Genomic DNA, 19,039 nt, shown 5'->3' with positions numbered 1-19,039 from the left:
GTCCTCACTCTTCATCTCCATCATATTGACATCCGTCACTCTCAGTTAGTGCTTTGGGGTTGCGTTTATCCTCACATTACTATGCATGTGGACCATCTAAACATGACTATGTCAAACGTTTGTCTGACAGGCATTAAGATACCTCCTCTTTAAGATGCACTTTGTGCCCTCATGGCCAGCCCTGGACCTTGCAAACACCAGGATGTTCAGACACCATAAAGCCCTAAGGATATGAGTTGCTGTTAATAAAGAACAGACTTCAGCTTTCCGTACATCCTCATTCTTATTTGATTGGTCTCCTCAACATTGTTTGAAGCCATGATGAGTGCTTCCAGAGCACGCTCAAATGTTCACCAAAAATCACCATGTATAATTAGTAGCACTGACCTCGACGAGTGTCGCATCCTAAAATTGCATGAGAGAGCTGTGTTAGCACTGACCATCGCTGTGTTAGCACTGACCATCGCTGTATTAACGCTAACCATCGCTGTATTAGCACTGACCATCGCTGTGTTAACACTGACCATCGCTGTGTTAGCACTGACCATCGTTGTATTAACACTGACCATCGCTGTGTTAGCACTGACCATCGCTGTGTTAACACTGACCATCGTTGTATTAACACTGACCATCGCTGTGTTAACACTGACCATCGCTGTGTTAGCACTGACCATCGCTGTATTAACACTGACCATCGCTGTATTAACACTGACCATCGCTGTATTAGCGCTGACCATCGCTGTGTTAACGCTAACCATCGCTGTATTAGCACTGACCATCGCTGTATTAGCACTGACCATCGCTGTGTTAGCACTGACCATTGCTGTATTAACACTGACCATCGCTGTGTTAGCACTGACCATCGCTGTATTAGCACTGACCATCGCTGTATTAGCGCTGACCATCGCTGTATTAGCGCTGACCATCGCTGTATTAGCACTGACCATCGTTGTATTAGCACTGACCATCGTTGTATTAGCACTGACCAACGTTGTATTAGCACTGACCATCGCTGTATTAGCACTGACCACCGCTGTATTAGCGCTGACCACCGCTGTATTAGCACTGACCATCGCTGTATTAGCGCTGACCATCGCTGTATTAGCGCTGACCATCGCTGTATTAACGCTGACCATCGCTGTATTAGCGCTGACCATCGCTGTATTAGCGCTGACCACCGCTGTGTTAACACTGACCACCGCTGTGTTAGCACTGACCATCGCTGTGTTAGCACTGACCATCGCTGTATTAACACTGACCACCGCTGTATTAGCACTGACCATCGCTGTATTAGCGCTGACCATCATTGTATTAACACTGACCATCGCTGTGTTAACACTGACCATCGTTGTATTAACACTGACCATCGCTGTGTTAACACTGACCATCGCTGTGTTAGCACTGACCATCGCTGTATTAACACTGACCATCGCTGTATTAACACTGACCATCGCTGTGTCAGCACTGACCATCGCTGTATTAGCACTGACCATCGCTGTATTAGCACTGACCATCGCTGTATTGTTACGGGTCAGGGTTTAAGAGAACCCCAAAGTGTATCATGGAGTTCACCTGACCCATAACTTTGAATAGATTTTGGTTATGGGGAGCACAAGGGCCCACTTTACAGGTGTGATGCAACCGAGAACTAAGAGTATTTTAAAACAAAAACAATGTTTATTCTATGAATCCAGTTAACATTTTTAAACACACACAGTAAGCATCTTAGCAACTATCAACTCAAATACTCCCCTAAAGAATCCAGTACTGTATAATTAATCCTTAATCTTTCCTTGCAACATCCATAAGACAAATACCCTCTTCAACACCGACATCAGGTTTAAATTCTCCACTGAGAGCAGTTATCACTTTTAAATTAGCAAGTGATTTGGAGACATTCCTTTCATGCAGAAAGAAATCAGAATTACACCTGGTTTTGCTGGATGCAGCTCCCAATCTGCAAAACAAAACTAAACACATCCTGTAGCTGCTAGCTCAAAGCGAAAGTAAAACAGACAGACAGACCTGCTCCACCCACACTCTGACATCACTGCAGCTATTTGATAAACACCCATTTCCTAAAGGTACATCCACTACAGCTATTTGATAAACACCCATTTTCTAAAGATACACTCACATGACAGTATTAGCACTGACCATCGCTGTATTAGCACTGACCATCTCTGTATTAGCACTGACCATCTCCGTATTAGCACTGACCACTGCTGTATTAGCACTGACTATTGCTGCATTAGCACTGACCATCGCTGTTTGAGCACTGACCACCGCTGTATTAGCACTGACCACCGCTGTATTAGCGCTGATCACCGCTGTATTAGCGCTGACCATCGCTGTATTAGCGCTGACCATCGCTGTATTAACGCTGACCATCGCTGTATTAACGCTGACCATCGCTGTATTAGCGCTGACCACCGCTGTATTAACACTGACCACCGCTGTATTAGCACTGACCACCACTGTATTAACACTGACCATCGCTGTATTAACACTGACCATCGCTGTATTAACACTGACCACCGCTGTATTAGCACTGACCATCGCTGTATTAGCGCTGACCATCGCTGTGTTAACACTGACCATCGTTGTATTAACACTGACCATCGCTGTGTTAACACTGACCATCGCTGTGTTAGCACTGACCATCGCTGTATTAACACTGACCATCGCTGTATTAACACTGACCATCGCTGTGTCAGCACTGACCATCGCTGTATCAGCACTGACCATCGCTGTATTAACACTGACCATCGCTGTATTAACACTGACCATCGCTGTATTAGCACTGACCATCGCTGTATTGTTACGGGTCAGGGTTTAAGAGAACCCCAAAGTGTATCATGGAGTTCACCTGACCCATAACTTTGAATAGATTTTGGTTATGGGGAGCACAAGGGCCCACTTTACAGGTGTGATGCAACCGAGAACTAAGAGTATTTAAAAACAAAAACAATGTTTATTCTATGAATCCAGTTAACATTTTTAAACACACACAGTAAGCATCTTAGCAACTATCAACTCAAATACTCCCCTAAAGAATCCAGTACTGTATAATTAATCCTTAATCTTTCCTTGCAACATCCATAAGACAAATACCCTCTTCAACACCGACATCAGGTTTAAATTCTCCACTGAGAGCAGTTATCACTTTTAAATTAGCAAGTGATTTGGAGACATTCCTTTCATGCAGAAAGAAATCAGAATTACACCTGGTTTTGCTGGATGCAGCTCCCAATCTGCAAAACAAAACTAAACACATCCTGTAGCTGCTAGCTCAAAGCGAAAGTAAAACAGACAGACAGACCTGCTCCACCCACACTCTGACATCACTGCAGCTATTTGATAAACACCCATTTCCTAAAGGTACATCCACTACAGCTATTTGATAAACACCCATTTTCTAAAGATACACTCACATGACAGTATTAGCACTGACCATCGCTGTATTAGCACTGACCATCTCTGTATTAGCACTGACCACTGCTGTATTAGCACTGACTATCGCTGCATTAGCACTGACCATCGCTGCATTAGCACTGACCATCGCTGTATTAGCACTGACCGCTGCTGTATTAGCACTGACCATCGCTGTATTAGCGCTGACCACTGCTGTATTAGCACTGACCATCGCTGTATTAGCACTGACCATCTCTGTATTAGCACTGACCATCTCTGTATTAGCACTGACCATCTCTGTATTAGCGCTGACCATCGCTGTATTAGGACTGACTTTTGCTGCATTAGGACTGACTATCGCTGCATTAGCACTGACCATCGCTGTATTAACACTGACCACCGCTGCCACCGCCTCCCAAGTAGATCTCCTACGGTCATCATGACGGTAGAGGACATCGCAGCGGGCCTTGACTGCAGCAGGTTTTCCAGGGAGGCATCACTGCATGTGGGCGCAACTGTCTTCTTCCCTTTTGGGGCCATCCTTCTCATCTGTGGTCACCCTGGACTGCAGAAACTGAAAAAGCTGTGTATGTGTGCCGTTTACATACGGTGCCCAGAGAGAGGAAGCAATGAGCAGATGAGGCCACCCGCCTGCTATCCTGCCTGTATCCCATGCTTGTATGATTAATGAGGTGGAACCACTGAGGCAGCAGAGCTGGGACTAGATTTGATCAGAATTCGAGACCTGGGAAATTCAAACACAAAATCAAATGAGTTTATAATAAATTGGTGCAAGTAGGGATGCGGGACCTCAGTTATATGGAGAGAAAAGAGAAATCGGGGTTGTTCTCTTTAGAGCTGGGATGGTTGAGGTGAAATTTATTACAGGTGTTCAAAGTTAGAAAGGATTTTAATAAAGTTAATAAGGAAAAGCTGTTTCCACAGGCAGGCGTATCAATCGGGGAACATAGCTTTAGATGGACGGACAATAACAAGATTTTTAAAAAATTTAGAGTACCCAAATCTTTTTTTTTCCAATTATGGGACATTTTAGCTTTACCAATCCACCTAACCTGCACATCCTTTTGGGTTGTGGGGTGAGATCCATGTGGAGAATGTGCAAACTCCACACAGACAGTGACCCAGAGCCAGGATTGAATCTGTGGCCTCGGCGCCGTGAGGCAGCAGTGCTAACCACTGTGCCACCCTGCTGCCCAAATAAAATGGAAGATGAGGAGAATATATTTTATAAAGAAAGCTGTTGAAACCTGAAATGCGCAACCTGACTCTGGAAGCAGATTCAAAATGAAATTAGATGTATCCTGGAAAAGGGACAATTTGCAGCTTTGTGGGGAGAGAGCTGGTGGACAGATCGTTTCATGAGCTAGCATCAATATGATGGGCCAAAAGGGCATGTCCTGTGCATTTTGATCAAAATGAATCTTAGAATTGTATCTTTTATGATTCCAATATGATTCTCTGAAATAGAAGCTGAGTTGCTGGACTTTTAAAAAACATTTTTAACGCATTTTATTACAAACTTGTATCAAAGTAGGTTACAGCAAATAAACACCCCGGGAACCCCCCCCGCCCCGCCTGCGACGAACAGCTCCTCAAACACGGTCACAATCATCCCCCACCTTTTCTCAAACTCCCCTGCTGAGCCCCTTAACTCATACTTTATCTTCTCTAACCGCAGGAAACCGTACAGGTCAACCAGCCATGCTGCTACCCCCGGTGGCGATGCCGACCACCACTCTAGCAAAACTGGTCGCCGTGCAATCAGAGGCGAAGGCCAAGACATCAGCCTTTCCCCTCTCCATGAGCTCCGGCTTCTCTGAAAATCCAAATATCGCCACCAAAGGGTCTGGGTCCACTCCCTCCTCCACTATCCTGGCTAAGACCGCGAACACTCCCGCCCAGAATCTTCCCAATTTTTCACAACCCCAAAACGTGTGCACATGATTTGCTGGCCCCCTCCCACACCTCTCACACACATCTGCTACCTCCTGAAAGAACCCACTCATTCTCGCCCAAGTCATATGCACCCTGTGCACCACCTTAAACTGTATCAGGCTCATCCTTGCACAAGAGGGGGTGCCGTTTACCCTTCGCAGTGCCTCACTCCATACTCCCCAATTGATCTCCCCTCCCAACTCCGCTTCCCATTTCTCCTTGATCTTCACCACCCGCTCACCTCCCTGCTCCCCCAGCCACTTATATATATCCCCAATTCTTCCCTCCCCTTCCACGTCCGGAAGCAGCAGTCGCTCCAGCAGGGTGTATCCCGGCAATCTAGAGAACCCCTTCCAGACCTTTCGTGCAAAGTCCCTAACCTGTAGATACCTGAACTCACTCCCCCTCGGCAGCTCCACCCTCTCCCTTAGCTCCTCCAGGCTGGTGAACTCTTCCTCCAAATACAAATCCCTCACCTTGACCAGCCCTACTTTCCTCCACCTCCTGTATACACTATCCACTCCTCCTCCTCCCCCCCCCCCCCCCCCCCCCCACCCCGGCTCAAACCCATGATTCTCGCACAGCGGAGTTAGCACCGACATCCCTTCCACCCTAAAATGCCTCCTCAACTGATTCCATATCTTCACCGTGGACTGCACCACTGGGCTCCCTGAATACCTACTCCGAGCCATCGGCAATGCTGCCATCACCACAGCCCTCAAACTAGACCCCTCACCAGATTCCTCCTCCATCCTAACCCACTCTACCCCTTCTCCTTCCCACCACCGCCGCACCTTGTCCACATTCGCCGCCCAATAATAATGAAGCACGTTTGGCAACGCCAACCCCCCCTGCTGCCTCTGCCTCTGTAGCAGGGTCCCCCCCACCCTCGGCACCTTCCCCGCCCATACAAAGTCAGAGATGATTGTGTCCACTTTCCGAAAAAAGGCCTTTGGTATAAAGATCGGGAGAGCCTGAAAGATAAACAAGAACCTCGGCAGAATATTCATTTTCACCACTTGGACCCTCCCCGCCAACGTTAAGTGCAGTGTATCCCACCTCTTAAGATCCTCCCTGGTCTCCTCCACCAGCTTTGCTAAGTTCCACGAATGGAGCCCCGTCCATTCCCTCGCTACCTGAATCCCCAAGTACCTAAACCTATCCCTCGCTACCGTGAATGGCACCCCCCTAAATGAGCCCACTGTGCCAGCTCATTCACCGGGAATACCTCGCTTTTCCCTACATTCAGCTTGTATCCCGAGAACCCTCCAAAGCTCCCCAACAGACCCATAATCCTTCCCATACACTCCAATGGATCCGAAACATGCAGCAAGAGGTCATCGGCATAGAGTGAAACCCGAGAGTTGTTGGAATTTTGTGTACCAGTTGCTGGAACTCGCCAGGCTGGTTGGCCACTACCCGAATCATGTGCTTCCGGCCCCATGTCAGGAGGGCATCTTCCGCTATCTACAGACCCCCACCCCCATTTCCAACACCATCTGTCTTGTGTTCTGTTTGAATGAGACTGAGAATTTTGTATTGACCGTGCTCGTCTGCGCATTCGGCTGAGATTGGACAAACCCCTGGACTGTCAGCTGATTGGGGACTTCCATCCACTGAGTCTGGGCTGCATTAAAAACCTTATCTCCGAGCTGGAAGGTCAATTACTGATCCAATCCATTAATCACTTTGTTCTCTGTATCTTTTTCATTAACAGCTCATTGCCAATATGACAGCAAACCATTTTGCAGCACAGCTTTGGGCTAAAATCACAGACGAGACCACGCATTCTGTACAATATTATGAGCCTGGTCTCTATGCCATCGATAATCACGGGACTGCCCATATGTCCCTTGTAGCAGAGGATGGTAGCGCCGTGTCAGCAACCAGCTCTATTAATTATTAGTAAGTGCCTTCTCGCCTTAAATTACTCATTCATGACGATCACATCTCCTTCTTACATCTTTCTTAACATTACTTCTGTCTCTGCCTCTGTTTGAGTGTCAGAGGGGAGAGGGGGGAGGCTGGTTTGTGAACTTTTCCTCAGCTAGGAGGTTCACTAGTGGACTTTTGTAGGGCAGGGAAAAACTCCCATGGTAATGAAGGAAAGAGAAGAGATGATTCTGGACACTTGTTAGTCACCATAACCCTGTTTTGCATCATCTCCTACATTACAACAGTGACTGCATTGTAACAGTGATTAGTTAGATGTCAAGTGCATTTAGGATAGCCTGAGGCTGTGAAAGGTGCTATATAAATGAAAGTATTCTGGTGTAACCAGGGGCTGTGTGTTCGAAGGATGGCACTTTTCTCATAAAGGTTCCCAGTTTCTTGGCAGTTTTCCCAACCAAGGTGGCCACAGGATGTCCCAGTGCAGGCTGATGAAAAACGCCTATCAAGAATCAGTGCTATGAGGATCAGATGTGTAGCCTTGCTAGATGATATGAGCAGAACCCTGAGCCCTGCTTGGGGGAGAAGCCATCTTGCTGAGTGCAAGGAAGGTGCCTCGGAGAATGGAGTGGATTTTGGTGTCTGTCTCTTTAAGACAACACAACAGAGGAGGGTCACCTGGCTTGGGGGACCAATGGGGACTGATAGTGGCTGATCACCCCAGAGGGCAGAGTCTCAGGCAGAATATATTTGGAAGCCATGACACAAACATGTAAGGACTGGAGCAGCCCAGAGCTGCTACTCCAGAGCAGCCAGCACCAGCTAGCATCTATCGTTTTCCCATATTAGCAATAAACTCCATTTGGTTACACAAAGAGCCTCCATCGTGTTGCTTCAAGCCACCACATTGGCGACGAGGACATAATCGAATATGATGACACCAACAACCTTGAGTATTCGGTTTTAATTGTTGTCTGAAGGAACGGAAAATTCACCCGAATGCCTGTTTGGGTGAATCGATATTGCCATGCCTTGAGGGTCAGATGTAGAGCAAACTCAAATTGGCTAGGACAGCCAGATGTTTAGAAAGATATTTTTAAAAGCCTGAAAAGGCTGAGACTCTGGGCTCCCAATCCGAGCAGAGGGGCGGGGGATCCGGGGAACGACCGCTGCACTGACCGACTGTAGGCAGCAAGGTTTTAATTCTTTTTTTTACAAGGAGAAGACCTCCATCTGTTCAAGAGAAAGTTTAAAAAAAAAACTTTTAGAAACAGCCGCTTGGACCCTGAGAGCACTGGATCTGCTGGTGAAACTGACAAAAAACTAACAAGAACAGCACATTGGGAGCAAAGGAAAACGGGCTATTTTAGGCAGTTGAGGGGCGTAGCAGAGAGCTGGAGAAATCGCTGGAGAAACTTTCTGCCAATAAAAGAGAAATTAGAAAAGGTCCAAAAGGAGGAGCTCCAGGTTCCCACCAAAACCCCAGAGGCGTGGGAAAAGCACAGACTGAAAGAAACAGCAGATGTGAGCGGGTAAAACAGAAAGAAAGTTGACAGTCTTAAAGCCGTAATGCATTTAAATTTGTACAATATTTAATGCAACAGACATGAGAATGGACAACAGACAAGGGATTGTGTCATGTGAGAGTACCTTTTAAGAAATGGGTGTTTAAGAAATGGACCTTTTAAGAAATGGGTGTTTATCAGTGATGTCAAAAGTGTGTGGAACTGGGCTGTCTGTCAGCTTTTACTTTTGTTTTAGGCTGTTTGCTGCAGGGTGTGTTTTAGTTTTGTTGCTAAGATGTTCACTCTGTTAACTTGAGTTCATAGAATAAACATTGTTTTGCTTTAAAAAGTACTTTTCCATTTATCATAGAATCTACAGCGCAGAAGGAGGCCATTCGGCCCAGCGAGTCCGCACCGGCTCTTTGAAAGAGCACCCTACCCAAGGTCAACACCTCCACCCTATCCCCATAACTCAGTAACCCCACCTGTAGAGTGGGCCGTGTGCTCCTCATACCACAATCTATTAAAAGTTGTGGGTCAGGTGAACTCCATGATACACTTTGGGGTTCTCTCAACCCTGGCCCATAACAAATTGGGGGCTCGTCCGGGATAAAACTATTGGATTGGCTTAGTGACCTTAAAGACAGAGTGAGGGGTGAGCATATTGTGGTTGCTTTTCAGGTGTGATATTCTAGTTTAAATAGGGAGTGTGTCGAGGACAATGGCAAAGGTTTTGGGGGTGGAGACAGTCACACGCAGTACCTTACGGACAAAGACTAAAAGCAGACTATTAGATTTGGCAAAAACATTGCAGTTAACAATACCTGGCAAATGCGAAAAGATGAGGTAATCATGGCGGTGGCTAAGCATTTAAAGTTGCCTGAGATACAGTTTGACTCATTGGAAATGGCAAAAATTCAGTTACAAATTAAAGAAATGGAACATGAGATAATTAAAGCAGCTTGAATACAGAAGAGAGGAAAACGAAAGATGGAGAGCGGAAAGAGAAAGGGAGTGAGGAAGAAAGAAAAAGAGACAGAGGAAAGGAGAAAATAAAGAATAGCCCTAGCAGAACAAAAAGAAAGAGCAAGGGAGATACAGATCAGGGGAAAAGATAAAGAGAGAGAGTTTGAACTTCAGAAAATGGCATTAAACATGACAGTCAGTTAAAATTGGTAGACGTAAAGGGAAACGTACAGTTCGATGATAGTGATGAGTATAATGAGAAAGAGCGTCAAAGTCGAAGGCTTGGGGGGAATCTATTTAAATATGTCCAAGCACTGCCAAGGTTTGACGAGAAGGAGGTGGAAGCCTTTTTCATTTCATTTGAGAAGGTAGTTAAACAAATGAAATGGCCACAGGACATGTGGGTATTACTGATTCAAACAAAGCTGATAGTTAGGGCTAGTGCAGTGTATGCATCACTACCGGAGGAGGTATCTGGGACGTATGAGGAGGTGAAAAAATCCACCTTGGGTGCATATGAGCTAGTGCCTGAAGCCTACAGACAAAGGTTTAGAAATTTAAGGAAAGAATTTGGTCAAACATACATGGAGTTTGAAAGGAGCAAACAGAGTAATTTTGACAGGTGTATAAGGGCTTTGAGAATAGACCAAACTTATGAAGCTCTCAGAAATTATACTTTCGGAGGAGTTTAAAAATTCAATTCCTGATGTAGTGAGAACTCATGTGGAAGAGCAGAGGATTAAAACTGTGAGATTAGCAGCAGAAATGGCAGATGATTATGAATTAGTTCATAAATCAAAGTTTGGTTTCCGACATCAGTTTCAGCCTGTGAGGGATAGAAACTGGGGACATGAGAATTACTCAAGTGGTAAAGGTAAAGGTGATCTGATGGGAGATAATAAGGAGAGTGTACCTCAGACTAAAAAAGAAATCCAGGAAAGAAATGAAAAATTTCAAATATTTTCACTGTAATCAAATATTTTCACTGTAATAAACTAGGCCATGTAAAGTCAGTGTTGGTGGTTGAAGAAAAGCACTGGGAAGGCTGATGTGGTAAAACAGGATAAGACAGTGGGCTTTGTTAAAGTGGTAAAAGAAAGCCCAAGTGAAGCGAAGGAGGTGCAAAAGATTGTACAGCCTGATCAAGAGGTGATTGATAAGAAGGTGCCAGATCTCTTTAAAGAATTTACTTGTGTGGGTAAAGTTTACTGATGTGTATCAGGAGAGAGTCAATCTTTAATGGTAAGAGATGAGGAGTTATGTAGTTTGGGAAGAATGTTGCCAGAAAAGGTGGTAATATGTGGAGTTCGGGGTGAGAAGAGTAGTGTTCCATTATATAAGGTAAGGTTGGAAAGTCCAAGAGTGGTGAAGTGGTAGTAGGAGTAATAGAGAAACTATTTTGTCTAGGAATACAGTTTATCTTGGGTAATGATATTGTTGGATCGCAGGTGGGAGTGATTCCTACTGTGGCTGATAAGCTAGTGCAAAATCAGACAACTGAAGTGTTGAAGGATGAATATCCTGGGATTTTTCCGGATTGTGTAGTACCAAGGTCGCAAAGTCACAGGTTAAGACAAGAGGAGAAATCAAAGAGTGAAGATAAACGTGAAGTGCAATTATCAGAAATTATTTTTGATCAGATGGTTGAAAAAGAACAAGATCAGGTGGAGGATGAGGTGGATATTTTTAGTTCAGGAAAATTGACAGTTACAACAGAAAGTTGTAGAAGCAGACACAGAAGAGGAATCTGATTGTATACCAGAGTGTTATTACCGTAAAAGTGATATCTTGCTGAGAAAATGGAGACCTTTACATATGCAGGCGGATGAATAGTGGGCAGAAGTTCATCAAGTAGTATCGCCGGTAGGGTATAAAGGAGATGTTGCGAGTTGCACATTTGGGGGGTTATTTGGGAATAAGGAAAACTGAAGCTAAAATCCTAAAACATTTTTATTGGCCTGGACTACATAAAGATGTAGTTTAATTTTGTCAATCATGTCACACATGTCAAGTGATAGGGAAACCTCAAGCAGTGATAAAACCAATGCCCTTAATGCCCATTCCAGCATTTGAGGAACCTTTTACAAGGGTTCTAATTCATTGCCTAGGACTGCTTCCTGAAACAAAAAGTGGGAATCAATATCTTTTGACTATGATGGATGTGTCTACTAGGTTTCCAGAGGCCATTCCAGTACGTAATATTACAGCTAAAAAGATTGTGGAGGAATTACTTAAATTCTTTACTAGATATGGACTACCCACAGAAATACAATCCGATCAAGGATCAAATTTTACCTCTAGGTTATTCAAAGAAGTTATGGATTGCTTAGGAATAAAACAATTTAAATCAACTGCATACCATCCAGAATCGCAGGGAACGTTTGGAAGGTGGCATCAGACATTAAAGACAACATTGAGGGCTTATTGTCAAGATTATCCAGAGGATTGGGAGAAAGGAATTCCATTCGTACTGTTTGCAATTAGGGATGCACCTAATGAGTCAACCAAATTCAGTCCTTTTGAACTAATTTTTGGTCATGAGGTAAGAGGTCCACTTAAATTGATTTAAGGAAAAATTGGTGAGCGAGAAATTGGAAATTACATTATTGGATTACGTGTCAAATTTTAGGGAATGATTAAATAGAGCAGGTGAATTGACTAGACAACATTTAAAAGTTGCACAAAATGTGATGAAACGGGTAGCGGACAGGAACTCCAGTTCGTAGTTTTGCCATTGGAGATAAAGTTTTAGTGTTGTTACCAGTGGTAGGTGAACCGCTTAAAAACAAGGTTTTGTGGACCTTCTCAGATTGAAAGGAAATTAAGTGAGGTGAATTATGTGGTACAAACACCAGATAGAAGGAAGACTCACCGAGTGTGTCATGTGAATATGCTTAAAAGGTACTTTGAATGGGAAGGAGAGAAAAAGGAGGTGGTTTTAATGATTCTAACTCAAAAGTGATGAACCAAATCCAGATGACTGTAAATTTGACATACCTCAAATTAAATTGCAAAATGATGATGTTCTTAAAAATTGGGATAAATTGTTGAGTTACCTTCCAGAGGAAAAACAAACTGACCTGAAAGAGTTATTGATATCACATGGGCAAGTTTGTGGAGATAAATTGGAAGTACTAAAATGGCTATACATGATATAGATGTGGGAAATGCTGTTCCAACCAAACAACATCCATACAGACTTAACCTTTTTAAAATTGGCACAAGTTAACAAAGAGATTGAGAGTATGCTTAATAATGGCATAATTGAAGTGGGTTGCAGCCAATGGAGCTCACCCATAGTGATGGTACCAAAACCGGATGCCACCCAACCGTTGTGTGTGGCCTATAAAAACATTAATGCAGTTACAAGAATGGACTCTTATCCTATCCCACATTTGGAGGATTGCATTGAGAAAGTCAGACAATCAGCTTTTATTTCCAAACTGGATTTACTTCAAGGTTACTGGCAGATACCTTTATCCGAAAGGTCGAAGGACATTTCAGCTTTTATGATTCCAGATGGTATGTACCAATTCAAAGTTATGCCATTTGGCATAAAAAACGCCCCAGCAACATTTCAACGGTTAACTAACAAAGTCGTTTCAGGATTACCCAATTGTGCGGTATACATCGACGATCTGGTCATTTTTAGCCAGACATGGAAAAAACATTTAAAACAGCTGATGGAGTTGTTCGATCGACTTGAGAAGGCAGGTTTGTTGATAAACCTAGCCAAAAGTGAATTTGGAAAAGCCCAAGTCACTTTCCTTGGCCCTACAATCAGACAAGGTCGAATGGTCATGCGGGATGTGAAACCAACAGTTATTGAGGAGTTTCCGATACCCTCAAGACGAAGGGAAATAATGCAATTTCTTGGTATGAGTGGATTTTACCGGAAATTTGTACTGAATTTCAGCAGTGTGGTCGCTCCACTGACGGACTTGCACAAGAAGCGTAGCAAATTCCAGTGGACAGCGGAGTGTCAACAGACATTTGACGGCCTGAAGGCTGTGTTAACCACTGCTCCTGTGTTAGCCATCCCAAATTATACCAAACCATTCAAAGTGGCGGTTGATGCGAGTGATGTGCGTGTAGGTGCGGTGCTTCTACAGGACGACGACGAAGAGTTAGAGCGGCCTGTTGGTTATTTTTCAAAGAAATCGAATTCTCACCAGAACAAGTATTCAACGATTGAGAAGGAGACATTGCGTTTGGGTCTAGCTTTGCAACATTTATGTGACCAGCAATCCGTCTGACACCATTTTATATACTGATCATAATCCGTTGATGTTTTTGGAGCGATTCCGGAATAACAATGCAAGGCTGTTTCGCTGGAGTTTATTGTTACAGCTATTTCATTTAAAAATAGTACATGTGGCAGGACGAGAAAACGTGATAGCCGATGCTTTGTCACGAACGTGATGAAAGGAAGCAGTTTCAGTTGGAGAAAGAAGAACGAAAAAAAATAGACTATATTATTATACCTGTTTGTGTGTGTTGTTTTTTTTAAACAAAAAGTATATTTACTGTGTGCATTTCTTAAAGGATAGTGAAAAATGAAACCATCTTGAAGTTGGCGGTTTATTTTTTTTTCTTGGGGGGAGGTGTCATGTGAGAGTACCTTTAAGAAATGGGTGTAGTGTGGGTGGAGCTGGGCTGTCTGTCAGCTTTTTTACTTTCGTTTTAGGCTGTTTGCTGCAGGGTGTGTTTTAGTTTCGTTTTCAGAGCTGGATAGCTGCATTCACAGCCAGAAGGGATATTAGTCTCTCTCTCTGTAATTTAAAAACTGTAAATCGATCCTTTGGTGATTTAAAACTAATAACTGCTCTCAGTAGTGACTTTAACCAGTTGTGCTTCTGTTTAAAGTTTTTTTTAAAAGTCTTATGGACGTTAAAAGGACAGCTTAAGGATTACTTAGTGTGTATTCTTTGGGGGTTGTATTTGAATTGATGGTTGCTAAGATGTTCACTATGTTTTTAGAAGGTTAACTTGAGTTCATAGAATAAACATTGTTTATTGCTGTACCACACCTGTAGAGTGGGCCGTGGGCTCCCCATACCACAAACTATTAAAAGTTGTGGGTCAAGTGAACTCCATGATACACTTTGGGGTTCTCTATACCCTGGCCCATAACAATTGGAAAATCAGAGAAGAACCCAGATAATGGGAAATTTAAAAAGGGGATCTGTGAGCAACAGAAGACCCCCGGGGTGGCAATAAAGGCCTAAAGGAAGGGGCAATAAAGTTTTCAAGGGTAATGCAGACTCAGAGTGGCCAGTAAAGGAAATTCCGGGGGATGGTGGAGAGAACTCAGAAAGAGGACCCTAACTGATCAGATGAAAAGCTGAAGGCAACAAGACTCTGTATCATCCTGTCCTTTTGTTTCGTAGTGAGAAGTTTCCTGGAAGTTTTAGCAATGAACTACAAGCAAACAATAAAGCTATAATCAATCTGGAAGTAAGGCAAACCATAGCGGAAAAAGAACTAAGAGTGAAGAGCAAAGAGTATGAGAAACTTAACCGAAAACTGCAGCAAATAGAAAATTAGTAAAAAGTTTGTGACCCTAATCTAAACGAGAAGCAGCCCAGCTATATCAAAGTGAGGTACCCTCAATAATGACATTTAGAGATTAAACTGTAAAGAAGGCGTTATTAGACTAATAACTATGCTAGAGCTAGAGACGAGAGCTGACTGTTACAGACCATGAGGCAGCCCTTATGTATGGCTCCCGGATGGGCGGAGCCAGAGGCGGAGTCCCCAGGATTACAAGCCCGGTCTTAAAGGGGACATCACCTTACATGATGATAAGGCAGTAACCGTTCATCACACAAAGTCAAGGGGAAAAAAAAGCACTGTGCAAAAGGTGGAAGTGGCTAGGAAGTCTGTTGTTGTAATCTCTGGATTGCTCCCAGTGCCACATGCTGCTGAGTACAGGGATAGGAGAATAGCACAGATGAATGCGTGACATAAGAGTTGGTGCAGGAGGGAGGGTTTTAGATTCTGGGACCATGGGGACCGTTTTTGGGCAAGGTGGAACCTGTACAAGAGGGACGGTCTGCATCTAAACCAGAGCGGGACTAACATCCTTGCTGGCGGGTTTACTGGTGCTGTTGGGAAGAGTTTAAACTAATTTTGCAGGGGGAGGGGACAGAGACTAATAGTAGTACGTTTCAAAGGAGTAAGACAAGGCTGGATGGCCTCTACTTTAATGTCAGCAGTATTAAAGGTAAAACGGATGAGTTGAGGGCAATGATTGACACGTGTAATTATGATATAATAACTATCACAGAGACATGGTAGATTGAGGGACAGGATTGGCAGCTCAACATCCTGGGATATAGAATCTACCAGCAAGACAGAGGAGGGGGTAAAAGAGGAGGAGGCATTGCTTTATTAGTTAAGGAGGCAGTTACTGCAGTAAGGAGAGATGATATCTTGGAGAGGGCATCAAATGAAACTTTGTGGGTAGAGCTTAGGAATAAAAAAAGGGACAGCCACATTGCTTGGTGTTTCTTATAGGCCCCCAGAGAGTCAGCGGGAAATTGAGGAGCAAATATGTGCGCATGTCGTTTGGGGGGGGGGGGGGGGTGTAAATAATAAGAGGAATTATATTATGTGATTTCAACTTTCCCAAAATTAACTGGACAGCCATCATGCTAAGGGTTTAAATGGAGTAGAGTTCTTAAAATGTATACAGGAGAATGTTTTAGCTTGATATGTAGAGGATCCAACAAGGGATGGAGCAGTTCTGGGGATGAAGCCAGACAGGTGGTTGATGTGTTGGTGGGGGAGCATTTTAGTGATAGCGACCACAACATGCTTCAATTTAAATTTGTTTTGGACAAAGAAATAGACAGGTTGCAAAATAGGTTTTGGATTGGGGGAGAGTAGATTTTAACAAAATAAGGCAGGGCCTGGGCAAGATAGACTGGGAAGAGTTACTTGTGGGGAAACCTACAGAGGAGCAGTGGGGTGGGGAGGGGGGGGGGGGGGGAACACGTTCAAAGATGAAATGGTGAGGATACAGGTGCAACATGTTCCCTCCAGGGTAATAGGAAGAGCCATGGGATGACCAGAGACATTCAGGATACGATGAGAAGGAAAAGAGAGGCTTTTAACAAGTACAAGGGGTGCAAGTCTGCAGAGGCATTAATGGAGCACAGAAAGTGCGGGATGGAGCTTAAGAAATCAATTAGGAGAGAAAAGAGGGGATATAAGAAGGCTCTGGCTATTAAAAGTAAGGAAAATACCAAGATATTCTATAAGTATATCAATGGGAAGATGATAACCAGGGAAAGGGTAGGGCCCATTAAGGACCAAGGGGGAAATCTGTGGGAGGAGCCAGAGGACATTGGTAGGGTGTTAAATGAATATTTCACATCTGTCTTCACCCAAGAGAATGAGGAGGTAGATATAGAACTCAGGGAGAGAGATTGTGAGGTTATTGAGCAAATTGGCATAGGGAGTGACAAGGTATTAGAGGTGTTGGCAGGCTTAAAAATGGACAAATCTGAGTTAGGGTGGGGGGAATTAGGTATGTTATTGTGGGGTTTTTGCGTGTGTCGGACTGCTCTGTTGTTTAAAATGTTAAAATTTTAATTATAAATGCCTCAATAAAATGTTTTCTAAAAAACAAAGTGGACAAATTTGTCAATGTCCAAATTACCTCACAGCACGTCTTTCGGGACTAGCGGGAGGAAACCAGAATCCCTGAGTAGTTGTGGTGAATAGCATTGCGAGAAAACTACCTGAGGCAGAAATGGAGAATGATCTGCTGATAGACTGAGACAAAGTTAGATTCGAGGAGGCTTGTATGGAGTGTAAACACCAGAATAATCTCATAAACCAGGAGCACTTGTGACTAGTGTGGCTGCACATTTTTAAGTTTATCCATTAGACTAAATCCATTGAATCCCTACAATGCAGAAGGAGGCCATTCGGCCCATCAAGTCTGTATTGACCCTCTGAAAGAGCACATGTAGGCCCACTCCCCGCCCCAACCCCACCTAACCTTCACATTGGACACTAAGGGGCAATTTAGCATGCCCAACTCACTGAACCTGCACATCTTTGGACTGTGGGAGGAAACCGGAGCACCCGGAGGAAACCCACGCAGACACAGGAGAAAATGCAAACTCCACACAGACAGAAAACCATTAACAACTGCATTTAAGTATATAGAGTTGCCTGTTGAGTCTCCTGCTGATGACGTACATGCGAGGATATGAATCAGGATCAGGAAGAGGCCATTCGGTCCTTTGACCCTGCTCTACCATTCATTACGTTCATGGCTGATCTGATTGTGGCCTAACTCCACATTCCTGCCTACCCTCGATAACGTTTGACTCCTTTGCTTATCAACAATCTATTCATCTCTGGCATAAGGTATTCAATGATCCTGCCTCCAGCACTTTCTGGGGAAGGAAGATCCAAAGACTAACAGCCCCAGAGCGTCTTTCTTGGTTTAAACAATTTTGGAAAATCAGCCCTGAAATTACACTCAGTTGACTGGAATTTGTCATCATTTGTGGATTTTAAAAGATTTGAATTGTGTGAAAGGTGTGACAATTGGTACCACACCACCTCTATGGATCCTAAACACTCACAAACCAAGTGATAGTTGTTCCTTCCGCATAAAGACTGCATTGAATGAGGAATGTTTGCCGTGTTAAAAAATTAGTTTGCTTTTTTTCTTTGCAGCTTTGGGTCGCAGGTGAGGTCCAGAACAAATGGGATCATTTTCAATAATCAAATGAATGACTTTTCATGGCCAGGCAAAGGCACCAAGGTCAATGTTTCGCCTTCTACAACCAATTTCATCAAACCAGGTGTGTTATGTGGGGCAAATACTGTCCAGTTCAGCAAGATCATGATGTTTTTTTCAAAGGAAAGATGTTTTTCCATTTCTGTACTACCTTTCACAATTTTTGCATATCCTAAATCACTTTGCAGAATTAAATACTTTTGAGTTGAAATCACTCTAGTAATGCACTTGATTTATATACAGTTTGTTTCCAAAACAAGTGTAATACCTTCGCCAAGGCCAGTCTGCCAACAATAACGCCTTTATTAAAGCAACAAAGAGTGCCTCTGCCGCAGCGTACAACTCTTGCGTCCCAGCCTAAGGGCCTGCGGTGATGCAGGTCCAGGTCGGCACTGCGGGTTTTAAGCTCCTGCCATGTATTTCCTATTGGGTGAGCCTACGCCCGCTCAATAGGGGAATTTGTATTCCACTGTCATGTGAGAGTACCCTTAAGAAATGAGTGTTTATAAATGGGTGTGTATATAAATATCTGCGGTGAGAGTAC

General features: G+C 43.8%; 1 protein-coding gene across 2 annotated transcripts in view; it reads left to right on the top strand.

Annotated features, from left to right (window-relative positions):
* The window catches only part of LOC140410772 (glutathione hydrolase 1 proenzyme-like), a 494,093-nt gene that overhangs the window by 186,189 nt on the left and 288,865 nt on the right, over positions 1-19,039 (top strand). Inside the window, exons 10-11 of one of the 2 annotated variants that reach the window (XM_072499369.1) lie at positions 7,088-7,275; positions 18,432-18,559. The exons of the other annotated variant lie outside the window; for it this stretch is intronic. Of the exons in view, the coding sequence (XP_072355470.1) occupies positions 7,088-7,275; positions 18,432-18,559 (316 nt within the window). The remainder of the gene's footprint in view (positions 1-7,087; positions 7,276-18,431; positions 18,560-19,039) is intronic. 2 annotated transcript variants of the gene reach the window in all.

This window comes from Scyliorhinus torazame, chromosome 1 (genome assembly GCF_047496885.1).
Source record: "Scyliorhinus torazame isolate Kashiwa2021f chromosome 1, sScyTor2.1, whole genome shotgun sequence".
NCBI classification, from domain to species: domain Eukaryota; kingdom Metazoa; phylum Chordata; class Chondrichthyes; order Carcharhiniformes; family Scyliorhinidae; genus Scyliorhinus; species Scyliorhinus torazame.
This window is presented reverse-complemented; position numbering and strand designations above follow the sequence as displayed.